General features: G+C 38.8%; 4 protein-coding genes across 6 annotated transcripts; 3 read left to right on the forward strand and 1 right to left on the reverse strand.

The window, feature by feature from the left end:
- Window positions 1–569: 569 nt before the first annotated feature.
- Window positions 570–2,602, forward strand: LOC135162863 (hemolymph lipopolysaccharide-binding protein-like). The gene is made up of 2 exons (XM_064121778.1): window positions 570–1,330; window positions 2,033–2,602. The coding sequence occupies exons 1-2, from the start codon at window positions 860–862 to the stop codon at window positions 2,327–2,329; spliced, it is 768 nt and encodes a 255-aa protein (XP_063977848.1). The 5' UTR covers window positions 570–859; the 3' UTR covers window positions 2,330–2,602.
- LOC135162864 (nucleoside-triphosphatase THEP1) lies at window positions 2,530–4,322 on the reverse strand. 2 transcript variants are annotated; one of them, XM_064121779.1, is made up of 5 exons: window positions 3,982–4,322; window positions 3,483–3,536; window positions 3,180–3,351; window positions 3,007–3,112; window positions 2,530–2,862 (listed from the first exon to the last, which is right to left on the reverse strand). In XM_064121779.1, exons 1-5 carry the CDS (start codon window positions 3,989–3,991, stop codon window positions 2,584–2,586), a joined length of 621 nt encoding a protein of 206 aa, XP_063977849.1. In that variant the 5' UTR covers window positions 3,992–4,322; the 3' UTR covers window positions 2,530–2,583. The 2 variants fall into 2 exon arrangements, with proteins under 2 accessions (XP_063977849.1, XP_063977850.1); XM_064121780.1 differs by lacking the exon at window positions 3,982–4,322 and adding an exon at window positions 3,648–3,952.
- Window positions 4,321–8,243, forward strand: LOC135162858 (uncharacterized protein). Its single transcript, XM_064121773.1, has 5 exons — window positions 4,321–5,055; window positions 5,207–5,433; window positions 5,550–5,764; window positions 5,976–6,240; window positions 6,436–8,243. The coding sequence occupies exons 1-5, from the start codon at window positions 4,400–4,402 to the stop codon at window positions 7,332–7,334; spliced, it is 2,262 nt and encodes a 753-aa protein (XP_063977843.1). The 5' UTR covers window positions 4,321–4,399; the 3' UTR covers window positions 7,335–8,243.
- Window positions 8,244–8,397: 154 nt separating this feature from the next.
- Window positions 8,398–12,960, forward strand: LOC135162856 (integrin alpha-8-like). Of its 2 annotated transcripts, none has more exons than XM_064121769.1 (10): window positions 8,398–8,926; window positions 9,306–9,675; window positions 9,742–10,043; window positions 10,122–10,575; window positions 10,671–10,813; window positions 10,882–11,277; window positions 11,418–11,593; window positions 11,661–12,145; window positions 12,229–12,518; window positions 12,697–12,960. In XM_064121769.1, the coding sequence occupies exons 1-10, from the start codon at window positions 8,525–8,527 to the stop codon at window positions 12,754–12,756; spliced, it is 3,078 nt and encodes a 1,025-aa protein (XP_063977839.1). In that variant the 5' UTR covers window positions 8,398–8,524; the 3' UTR covers window positions 12,757–12,960. The 2 variants fall into 2 exon arrangements, with proteins under 2 accessions (XP_063977839.1, XP_063977840.1); XM_064121770.1 differs by having other exon boundaries at window positions 12,700–12,960.
- Window positions 12,961–13,002: the final 42 nt, after the last annotated feature.

The following is a 13,002-nucleotide window of genomic DNA, read 5'->3' on the forward strand; positions in this document are numbered from 1 at the left end:
GGTTTCTTAATGATTTTGGTGTCAACCTCCACCAACAATAAACAATATAAAATTGCACTTAAGTATTAACGTTACTTTTAATGAGTTTTCCGCTTCATGGAACTAATTTTCATGGTAGACGTGGGATATTTTCAAAATAGTCAAATACAGAGAGAGAAATATTTAAGAAAAATGCTGGTGCTAGCCCGGGATAAGAGGTGTAAAGTAGTGGTCAAGGATAAATTCCAGGATACTTGACATTTTATTGGCATAAAACCCATTTTTTCCAGACTTCTGTGAAAATTTTCAGAAACCCCAGAAACTGTACGAGAATTTTCGAGAAGTTTTCCTTCAACAACATTCGATTTTTCACAACTAGCGCTTTGGGATTTTTTTCAAAAAACGTACTTGAATTTTCATCGAAAATTTCTTTCATTGTATCTTTCGGAAATATCGCACACGATCCAGTAATAAACTACATAATGCAAATACCAATAAACTATTGATGGATTTTATTTTTTTGAGCCTAAAAATAATGAGAAGTGTCCCCCGAAATACTCGCCATACTGTCTCAATGATTTTTTTACAGGAGTTAAAAAAAAAAAAGGGACGGCAGCACAAAAGCTCAGGTAGTCCGACAACAGTGCTCACTTTGTTAGTAGAATGAGAAGGACAAGGGGGGAGAGGCAATGGTCCACATGACTCTGGAATTCTATTCAAAATCTCAGCCCACTGTGCAGCACATGTCGAACGAGGATATTTACGGCCTGTGCCTTATGCTCGCCAAAAACGTAGAGCTTATGAAGCAATCAGTTTGCATTGGACACTTGCTTCGAGAGCATCGTGTAGAATTATTAAAATTTTTTTTCAAATTGTGAAGATGGTCCTCTTAAAAGTACCTTTGAAAATGCCTCTGAAGCAAATTATTCAGATAATGTCCCTGTATTATCTCCTGTCAACTCCAATGGTCTTGACAGCCTCCGTAAACAATACAACAAAGAACGCGACGACCGAAGATTTCCATTACCAAGACCCAACTTCATCATCACCACCAACGTCAGCACCACCTTGTCAAAATTTTACCCATCATAATGGACTTTCCCAATTAATTTTCCCGACGTGCACGAGTCCTGTCAATTCTGCCGGTCTGCGTAACCTGGTGATCCAAGGAATGGCCTGCACATGTGATCTCAACACTCACGATGTACAGAGAAGAGATGATTATTTCTACACAGTGGGTGTCGGTGCACATAAATTACATACTCGAGGTGCTACATTTAATAATGCCAGGAAAGTGTGCATGGAAGAAGGAGGGCATTTGGCAGTCATTGATTCCGTTGCAGAAGAACAAGTAAATATTAATCTAATACCATAATGAGGGAATAGATAAGAGTGGATGCATTGGTTCATTGAATACCCTCTGTCTCTGAACTGACAGAATTTAAGAGAAAATATGTCAGAGATATGTTTTTCCGCATCCGCATCAAAGAATAAACCTATCGCATTATTCATATATTTGCGATATCCTTAGCAATAATTCGAGTTCTGTTATATCAAAATTAAAAGTGAAACTTCAGACTCAAGAATATAGTTCTAAAAAATCGAAAATATGTAGAGGTTTTTTTAGTGAACACGAGAAAAATCTGTCATATGAAAAGAAAGAAATGAAGAACCAAAATAAAGGTAGAAAATGATATAAAAAGAATTTTGAAAAACTTTATTCAAATGATTGATTTTCTCTGTATTATAATTGAGGTAGCAATTAATAGACATGCGAAACCGTAAGGTTTATCTATTATAACACGCATGGAAAATCATATGCGCGTAAAACGCCTGTTCCGCTTTAATATTTTAAACGAGGCAGAACGCACGTTGTAATTATTAAAATTATGATTGAAATTTTTTTAATTAAATGAACCGTGACCTCAAGTTAGCCGGCCATATTAACTGCGAGTTAATAAGTTATAGATGCGATAGAGTGTCTTTTCGGTTAAAAAAAAATTCATTTAGTCTTGTCCTTCTGAACAATATTTTTAACCAAATGATTTTTTAGGTATTACTCGATTTATTTAAACAATCTGGACCCATGAGGAATGTGACGCGCGAGGACCAAGCATTCATTGGTATTCACGATCTATTTGCCGAGGGTGAGTGGGTGACAGTTCTAGGCGATTCGCTTCACAAATACGGATACACAAAATGGAGTAATCTTTGGGGTGGACAACCAGATAATGGAGGTGGGGTCCAACACTGTGGTACTCTATTAAAAGGAGGGGAAATGGATGACGTGAACTGTAATATACAATTTCCATTCTTTTGTGAAATTCCCAGCATTCGACTGGCTCATTAAGATTTTCAGATAATCTGATAATCCTAAATTACACTAATAGAGTTATCATTCAGTAATACAAATAAAAATAAATAATGACATTATCTCATCACCTATTTTTTTTAAATATTCAAACATCCACTTGAAGTCAATAATTGTTAAAGTAAGATTTCGAGTTTGGAGTGTACATCGTGAAATAAAATAAATAAAATAAAAATTCGTTTCTGTTATAACTGTCAATAATCTCAACTTTATTGTAGACGTAATAAAGTGTCTTATTTTATCTTTAACATATCTTGAATCTTATGAAATATTTCTTTTGCCAAGTCCTCCCGGTTTCCCCGATTCACTTCGATGACCTGACAACTTCGATCGTCATAAAATTTATCGAAGAATTTCGAGTGTCGTTGTGGTTCTCGATCCCTCGCTGGGATAGTCGCGATTATGATCCTCTGAAGTTGATCGTCTTTGCCAAAGAATAAATTCTCCACGAGCTCGTGGAAAGATTTACTCAATAACTCCATCTTTCCAATTTCATCGATCACAAGAACGTCCTGAAGATGAAGGAATGAATTATCAACAATTATTCAACAATCAATACCAGTTATGAACGATTAACAATTATGTTTAATCAGGTCGTCTCTTGAATTCTTCTCTTCTTCATTCGTTTAGATAAATAAAGACTTTCTGGTACTGACGGATGTGGAATTTAATGCTGGAATTGCGATCTTCTGAAAATCATCGATGAACACTTGATAAGGGCCTACTCGCAGTTTCGATGGAGATTTTCCATTCAATGCAGAACTGAAACATGAATTTACGCGAATTAACATTAATTTTGTAATTTTGAGAACCGGAAATAAGGGCTTACTCAATGCGAGCTAAAATCCCTCTTGTCTCAATTTGGTCGAGTGTCGAAATATCAAAACCGATTCTCTTACGATCTTTTGATCTCACTTCTTCAGTATAAAAACCGGTAGTTTTCACATCACAGGCAATCAACATCGAAATTATTTTTCTACAGAGGGTAGTCTTTCCAATACCTAAAATGAAAACGCAAAATTTTTCTGGGTGAAAATTGCTTCATAAATAATTTTACCAGTTTCTTGAAACCGAGGCATTACAATTGCTATCTTTGTCGACAATAAGGGGTGACAAAGGACCATGAGATTACCTGGTGGACCGGTGAAGAGTATTTTTCGTACAGCACTTCCAGAATCTGCCATCTCTGTGGTAATAGGAAGAGGAGATGTTTTTAAATAACAATTCGACTACTGTCAATAATTAAAAATCTCTAAATCTACGAGAATTAATGAAGATACTTCAAAAACATAAATACACTAAAATATATTCCATGTTAAATCGACACGTGGTAGACCCTCCCCCTCTCCAAACAGTGGATGATTTCATTATAATAAACATATAATGTTGACATTGACAACTTTTTTCGTTTCGCAATTTGTATTTTAAAAGAGGACAACATATGTTGAGATAAAAATAGCCCCAAGAAATTTGTCTTTAGAATTCGTCAAAGAGTAATAAAATTTTCTACAGAAACAACTGGAAAATTCGCCAATATAATCACCCACAAAGCAATACAATTTCCCAGAGAAATGCTATCGATATCACTCAGTCCTCCCATAAATTTTTTGAATGCATATTCAACATCATACTTGTATTCATATTCTCATGAAATCTCCGCTCGAATCACTCGCTCCGTTTTGTCCATAACCACAACAAACTCGTTCCTCTCACGTTGTACAACCGCATCCGAAACAACGTCGATCAGCTGATCACTGTCGTGTCGGTTCCCTTCCAGTTATCTTCTGTTGCGTCTGCCAAAGTCTTCGAAACTTCCTAGGTGGTCACAAACTCCTGGAAAAACTGGTTAAAACGTGCGTGAAATGTTTCGATTGGCCCTGATCCCTCGCAGCCCGCAATAAACATCTACAAAACTCATCAGTGCCATCAGTTTTCCACCAACCATCAGAGGAAAAAAAATCATGAGAAAAGTTCAGGCGAAGCCTTCTCACTCAATTTAACCCTACAATCAAATATTCTAATTATAATTACGTTTGTCTCGCGATCACCATGAGGAAAGCAGAAAGAACGTCTTATTCTAACCCCATAGGCTGCTTCCTCTCGCGTCAAATTGACGACAAAGTGAACTATTGCAAACGTCTAGTCGACGAAAGACTTGACAAATCGAAAAACCTGTTCAGGAAGGATTTGCTATCTCATTATGGTTGTGTTAATGCCATTGAGTTCCTCAAAGATGGAGATTTAATTGTTTCTGGTGGTGATGACAGGCGAGTGCTCGTATGGAAGGTCCAGCAAGCCCTCGAGGGGGTTGGACAACCCATGGCCATGCGGGGACAGCATGGCAGCAATATCTTTTGTCTCGGATATAACAGTAGCAACTCCAAAATATTCTCAGCTGGAAACGATGATCAGGTTATTGTCCATGACCTGGTGACTGGTAATCCTGTGGATGTTTTTTTACATGACAAACCAGTGTATGGACTGAGCATTCATCCGTCCAATGATGACGTTTTCTCGAGTGCTTGTGACGATGGAAGAGTTCTGATTTATGATGTCAGGGTACCTGGTGGACATGAATGCTTGTGCTTGGCTCAATACAAGACGCCTTTTCATTCGGTCATGTTCAATCCTGTGGAGCCAAGGAAACTGGCCACTGCGAATGCTGAAGAGGGGGTCAGCCTGTGGGACGTTAGGAAACCTCTGGAGTAAGTTGGGAATCAGACTTCCAAGGGGTGAATGGAGGATTTGGAAATTATATTTTTCTTCCGTTCATTTTTTATTTCTAAACAATTGGGGTTTGATATTCAGTCATGCGACCATGGGTTTATTATATAGTAATTTCTTCCGTTTTTTCAGGCCTGTTTTGCGCTACGGATTCGATGGACCAACTCAAAGTTGCATGAATGTTAGGTTCAACTCGGCTGGAACGAGATTGCTGGCATTGAAACGTAGATTACCCCCTGTTTTATATGGGGTTGATTCACCCACTGTTCTGTGTCATTTTGATCAGCCTGGATACTACAACAGCTGCACCATGAAGTCCTGTTGTTTCGCTGGGCGAGACGAGTCTTACGTTCTGTCAGGTATTTTTCCAATCACCATCGCATATTTTTACTATTTCATTGCATTTGATAAATCTACGTGAACTTTCATAATAAATGTGAAAGGAAAAAGGTCATATTTTTATGCTCTATTATAGGCTCTGACGACTTCAATCTCTACGTGTGGAAAATACCAAAGGACGATGTGACCTGGGTGAAGTATGCTCACATGGTATTACGTGGGCACCGATCGATAGTCAATCACGTTCGATATAATCCCAGGCACTGTATTCTCGCGTCTTCTGGGGTTGAGAAAATCATTAAAGTGTGGAGTCCATTCTCACTTGGGAAGGGATCCATGGGCGGACTCAAGGTGAGTGTAAAAATTATTAAAAATAAATATTCCCAACATTTCTCCGTCTTTCATCCGACTCATGGAATTATTCAAGTACTGTAAACATTTTGTGAGCTCGTAATGACAACAAATCAGTTTTAAATTACACGGCGAAACATAGACGGTCCTGAACAGCAAGAAAAATTGATTGATGAATGAATTAAATCAATGAAATAATTCGATTTCTCAGCAATCCGCTGGGAGACTTGAGAAACAACGACGTGTTTTTACTCATGAAGAGTATCTCCGCTTGGTCCTCCAAAGTGGTCAGATAATGACCCACGATTACAGCCACCAGTCGACAAAAGAGGACCCCAGAATGATGGCCTTCTTCGATTCCCTAGTTCAGCGCGAGATTGAGGGTTGGGCGGCTGAGGATAACCCCCTGAATCGCACAAGTGACTCTGAAAACACTCCCTCTAATGAACGACAACATAATGGAACCGATTCTGATGGTAAAGAACATTATTTTCCTCAAACATTCCCCACACATAATTTCATTCATGATTTTACTTGAAAACTTTTCACCACCGATTATTCATTTTCCTGAATGTACTATCATGTATGAGTATGAACTATTTTAAAAAATTACCCTTAATGTTGACTTCTAATTTATGATTTTTTTCTGAAAAAAAATTCATTCGCTTCAGACTCAACAGCCTCAGACACCAATTTAATGCGAAGTGTCATGGGTACAAAGACTTGCTCAAGAAACCCATCCAGAGGTGGAGTGGCCCCAGAGCGCCCCTTCGATCCCCCAAACCGCATAACGAAATTAATTCGGAGCTGTCGAGCTAAACTTCTACGCTTGGCAGCCCTGGAGAACGAGGCAATAGCCAGCAGAATCCAAAAACCCTCCAACAAATCCAAGGATAACTCAGGATCTATTAGTGACACAGATGAGAGCTCTCCACCTCCAAAACCCACCCTAAAACTTCAGCTGAAAGGGGTAAAACGAAAGCAGACTAGAATATCGGACTGCAGGAGTAAAATAAGAAAGAAATGCTCAACCCTGACAAATCAAAGCGACTCTGACAGCGATTTAGATAGCCTCACAGGTCCAAATCGGCGGAAAAATGATGGAGATGAAATTGTCGACACGACCCAACCCAGCACTAGCACTGGAGTCAGCTCCAAAGGCACCAGGTGGTCCCGTAAATTGACTGAGGATAATGATTCTGGCCCCTCCAACATCAGCAGCGACGAGGGAATTCCAGTGAAGGAGCGGACCAGCGCTGATGGCTCTGGATCCAATAAACGTCCTGGCAGATGCAAAAACCCAGGTGAGGAGCATGAAAATCTCGTCAATGGTGGTAGCAACGATGTGACACCACTGAAAAGGGTCAGGAAGGTACCTCCAACACCTGATAGTGGCATTCAATCTGGACTTTCAACTTTGGAGAGGTCCACGTGCAATGGCAATGGAGAAAGCTCCGATGACAGGAGTCTTCGGAGTATAGAGAGGTTCAGAAAAAGAGTCGACTTGACCCGGAGGGGGTACAGGAAGAGGGCCAGGCAGGAGGAGAGTGCCAGTGATTCTTCTGAATAAGAAGGTCATAATGATTGATTATTTACTCAATTTTTGTTTATCGAACATTATCAGATTGAAGTGAAATTGAAACTCTGGAAGAAGTAATTGGTGATGCTTTTCATTCAAATGTTTTTTTTCATTTGAATGAAAAATATGGAAGAGGGGACAGGGACGGGTCTCGCCCTGCCCTTCTTTGAGGATATTTCCGATAGAAAGCGATTTTGAGATATGTCAGAGAAAACATTTTTTGTGAAGAACTTGAAGGACTTCAAAAAAGTCTCTTTGAGTTTATCGATTAAACTCCTGGATTAGGACATATTGCAAAAGATGGAGAGAAAATTTCGAGATTTTCGAGGAGGTTTAATAAGTACATTGTAAATATCAGTAACCATGGATAATTAGATTTATTTTATTCGAGCGATAAATTACCTTACAGATTTATTGAAATGTATTTCCGAAGTGGACAGTGAATGAAAACTAATGGATTCATAAGGAAATATGTGACGATTTTCTAGCTCTATTGCTACACTGCTGACTATTCGTTACAACTTCCATTACCTGTTTTATAATTCTTTTTCTTTCATATATAGTAGAGTTCACTTGCCAATTAACGATTAATTAAAAAATAAGTTGATATTGCTTTGTTTAAGTGATGATTGGCATAATTCAATGGATTTGAAGACTTTTGTTAGGTTTACCTCTTCATTTTATTGTGTGAAAAAAAAAGTCTGAGGGAATTGTGATTAGTCAACTGGATTAATTACCCTAGCACGAAGTAATTATCATAAACTCAATGAACATGTGAATCATCTCGTGTGCATGCCTGAGTGTTCCATATTTAATTGATTCGTGTCACTTTGGATTGTTTAATGGCGATACATGATTTTTTTTATTACTGCTACCCGTTGGTTAAGTGATTATATATTTATACGTCATTTATTGATTGAATAATTGAATAAATCATTTGAAGAATAAAAAATAACTGACTATTGACGAATGACTGGCAGAAAATAGCGAATTTCTTGTCAAAAAATATAATCCTGCGGTTTTCTGATAACCACATCCTCTCTTCAGCCTCAAATCCTCCTGTTCTTCCTTCGCAGTAAAGTTAGTTTGGAACATTTCCTCATTCTCGTAAAAACAGTCTGTTGTACAGTGTCTCCACAATTTCCCTCGCCAGTCAATGAGCTGGTACATATCGAATAAAAATGCTCGACTGGGCAGTGAATATTTCCATAATTTTATTGATCTCTTGCTTTGAAATTGGTGCTTACAATTTGGATACAAAACGCGCCGTTGTTTTCAGTGATCCCAATGAAAAATTTAACAGTAGAGAAAGTTACTTTGGATTCTCTGTGGCACTCTATGCGAACCCTTCTGATCCTGTGGTGATCGTTGGTGCGCCCAGGGCGAATGTCAGCAGATTATTGGGAATCAGAGAACCTGGGGCTGTTTATTATTGTCGACTAAGTGGTTACTGCAAAGAGTGGCCACTCGATAACTCCAGAAATGGGGGACTTCATAACATTGAAGGGATCAATCAGATGCTCGATGAGTCCTGGATCGGTGCTACTGTTTCTGTGGAAAATAAACTGCAGCCCAGAGTTGTGGTACGTCAAAAACACTCGTACCATCATCTCATTTGATTAATTATCGTCTTATTGAGTCGACTGGAGTTTCAATTGGTTTCTTGCTAAGGAGACAAATGGAAAATTGAAACAGTCACTGATAGCCAAGTGTTTTAACTATTTTATTGCGCCTTTTACATGCATCAAAGTCACATGAACAAAAATTATTCGATAACTATTATTATCGTTATTTAAAGTGAGAGACACTGTAAAGGTTTCTTATACTACAAATATTATATTACATACATCAGCTATTTTGGAAATGAATGTGATGCGTTCTCGATTTCGCTGATCCATCAGACATATTTATGGACATTTATTATTATTACTATCACTATTTTATTCTTTTTTACTTTTGAAGGTTTGTGCTCCAAGATGGAAAAATGTTCGCCAGGGCACCAACAACTGGGCTGAGCAGAATAACTATTACCAAAAAATGAACGGCATTTGTTATTACACAATTGCAAAGTCTGTAAATGATTTTGAAAAACCTGTAAGCAAATTTATAACAGATTTGACAGATCCAACAAAACAGTCACGATGGATCTTCGAAGTGGCCACCATGGGATTTTCTCTCCATGAATTTTCAGACCAGTCTGCATGGAACATCATGATAGGAGCACCCGGTTGCTGGGGCTGGTCCGGAGTTCCCCTGTTGGTTTCTGAAAATCGTCTGGGGGAATGGAGTACATCGATACCCAGGGCACGTCCTTATTGGTATACATACCGAGGTAATGACTCAAATAAATTTTGTGGAGAGACTGCACACCTCGATGGACTGATCCTCGTCATTTTAGGGTACAGCGTAACATCTGGATTCTACTTCGATGACAAGAGAAGATGGTACGTCGCCTCGGCCCCTCAAGTCGATGAGATGTTTGGAAAAATCGAAATTTTCCAGTACGGGAAACAGAACAATTTTCTACAGGAAGTGAAGGTTGTTATGGGCATGCAATATGGAGAGTACTTCGGAGCGTCAGTGACTTCCTGTGATGTTGATAATGATGGGAGGGATGATTTGATTGTTGGTGCTCCATCGTGGACTCTGAATGAAGACGAGGGACGAATTTATATTATTTCAGCGAGAAGAAATTCAAATGTAGCTTTATTTTTATTAACAGTCGAAGAATGAATGTCGTCTCAAATTCAAGTGGAATAATTTTTTCTTATGATTCAGGGCTTTGACACGACTTCCATCAATGGGAAATTCGAGGGAGCTCGATTTGGATCAATCGTTGTATGTCTTGGTGACCTGGATCACGATGGCTATGGAGATGTTGCTGTGGGGGCACCCTATGAGGATAAATCCGGCGCTGTTTATATTTTCAACGGTGGTCGTTACGGTTTGTCCAGAGAACCAAGTCAAAAGATCCTTGGCAGGGATTTTGGCGGGTTGAGTGGCTTTGGAATGGCCATTTCTGAACCCAGAGATGTCGATGGAAATGGTTATCCTGATGTTGCTGTTGGGGCACACAAATCTGGCCACGCTGTGCTCTTTCAAGCTCAGCCAGTCGTTAGAGTGAATATTAGTTTGAATTACGTCGACTCTGTAAGACTCAATAGTAACACTCCCAAGTTTTCTATTAGATTCTGTGGATATTACGATGGATACCGAACGCCTCAGCATCTGTGTAAGCAACGAAAAATGTTTTGTCGCAATTTGTTGTTTTTTCTGCCTTTCAAATTATCCTGAAACATTGAATCTCTGCCCTCGCATTTTTTTCAGGGGTAAAGAAAACTTTCAGAGTAGATGAGGCGCATCATCGGGCTAGACTTGATACCCAGCCGACTCCTAACGGGACTTATGAGCTCGAAGGCATTCTTCAGTATGGAAAGAACACTTGCGATGATGTTGAGGTACATCTGAAGGTGGGTGAAAGAATCTTTGACGATAAGTTAATCGTCATAAAGCCCTTTGTAATTCATTCTCAATTCAGGAAGAATCTAAAACCTATCCCATCGTCATATCCACATCACTAATCCTGATGAATGACACTGTGACAATCAGGCCGGAGGGTTCAATAATCATGCACACAGTTTCCCTCAACTTCGCACTCGACTGCGGGCCAGACGATATCTGCCACTCCAATTTAACGACAAACATATCCACAAGTCTTGGAAAAGGAAACAAATACGTCCTTGGAGGTGCAAAAACTGTGAATATTTCGATCGAGCTTCGAAATCATCAGGAGCCTGCCTACGACACTCGTCTACATATATTTTTACCTGAATTTCTCTCCTTAGCAAGGAAACCTGTCAAATGTGATGAGCATTTTTTGCCGAATGGATCTGTAGAGGTGATCTGGAACGTGGAGAATCCGTTGAGACATCAGGTATTCCCGTAAAATTAGGTCTAATGGAAAAATTATGGAATTTTTTTAACGCAAAATTTTAACGCTCATGAATACTCAAGACTATTAGGGTATTAATTAATTAATCCATTCAAGTTTTCATGAATTTTTTCTTACTTCAGGCTACGTTGACACTGGAAATATCCATGCGTCAGATTCAAGCCGAGTCAGAGCTTTATTCAGACTCGATAGAAATACCCATAAGACTCACAACTCAAAGTGAAAATATAAACGAAAAAAAAGAGATTGACAGCGTAATTATTAACATTGCGATCGACGCCACCGTCGATATTAAGGGGTACGTCACAATGTAGAAAATCAAAACTGCCAATGAATAACATCTGATTGAGTGAAATTAATTTCAGACAAGCGAAGGAGCCATCTTATTCGTACTTCAGTGCCTCCGAGGAGAAAAAAATCGATGTTATTCATTTCGATCATATTTATGGAGTCCAAAAGCTGGGAATAACTCCGATTCAGCAAGCTGTTCTGATTGTTCTCGTCCCCACACACTTGAGAAAATCAGAAAATGAAATAATCGAAATAGCGAAGATAAACGCGACGACTCTGACGTTTTTTGATTCAACGAATCGAAATAACAATGATTACATCTGCAAAATAGAAAAAGTCGGAGTGAAAGAGAAGAAAATGCTCACAGGCCAGTTGAGTAATTTCACCAAGTCTGTGGATGCTTCTTTGAGGAATCGCGCGTTGTTTCTCAACTGCGATAGTGAGGCAATTGATTGTGTCAATGTCACATGTCTCATGGACGTGCCAAAAGAATCGGTTAATCCCTCTGTAATCGCAGAATTAAAATTAACGATTGATTTGTTGTTAAGAGACATTCCTAGTGAGTCAATAATTAATTGAATAAGAATGCCGATGAATTGGTTTGACAAAATAATATTAAAAAATACATTTTTCCTGGGACAGATGACTTTAAGACTTCGAAAGACATTATATACTTCGTATCAAACGGATCAGTGATGATAACTCATCCATCGCGAGCTAGTGGACCATCTGGAATGCGGGCAAAGTCAACCTTCGTCGGGACTAAATTTTTGGGCACTCCCGTTGCAGCTCCAGTAGCTAGCTGGGTAATTCCTGTCTCCGTGCTCGTGGGAATACTTCTGCTGGCACTTGTGATATTTGCTCTTATCAAACTAGGATTCTTCAAGAGAAAACACAAAGAGGAATTGGAGGAACTAAAGGCAGACTCTGATGTAAGTGCATATAAACATTTGCCAACGGATTCAGCAACTTGAATTATTCATTTCTCATTGTTTGACTCTTCATCTAATGTTTACAAGAACGACATTAACATAGTTATAAGTGTGCACTAAATCATGACTCATTGAAATCGCCTGATATACGGTAGAAAAGATATTTTTTTGTTTCCAGAAGAAAGGAGGTATGGTCATCGAAACTTCATCCTCGAGGGAGTGCCTCGATCAGGATTGACCTGCACCAGTTATTGCAAATATTACATGTTAATGCAGCAACCAGTAGACAAAAATGACTGAGGTGTTATCCCAGCATCCTTTAGTTTGGCTATTAAAAGAAATGGGAATGACAAAAATAGAAAAAATCCAATGGTAATAAAAAAAGACTTGTACAAGCAAATAATCGACAATTATGCTATAAAAATTTTGCAATGTCCATTACATCTGAAGATGTTGATTGGAAACCTGCCGCTTCGCTACTGAA

The sequence above is a fragment of the Diachasmimorpha longicaudata genome, chromosome 5 (assembly GCF_034640455.1).
Source record: "Diachasmimorpha longicaudata isolate KC_UGA_2023 chromosome 5, iyDiaLong2, whole genome shotgun sequence".
Lineage (NCBI taxonomy): Eukaryota > Metazoa > Arthropoda > Insecta > Hymenoptera > Braconidae > Diachasmimorpha > Diachasmimorpha longicaudata.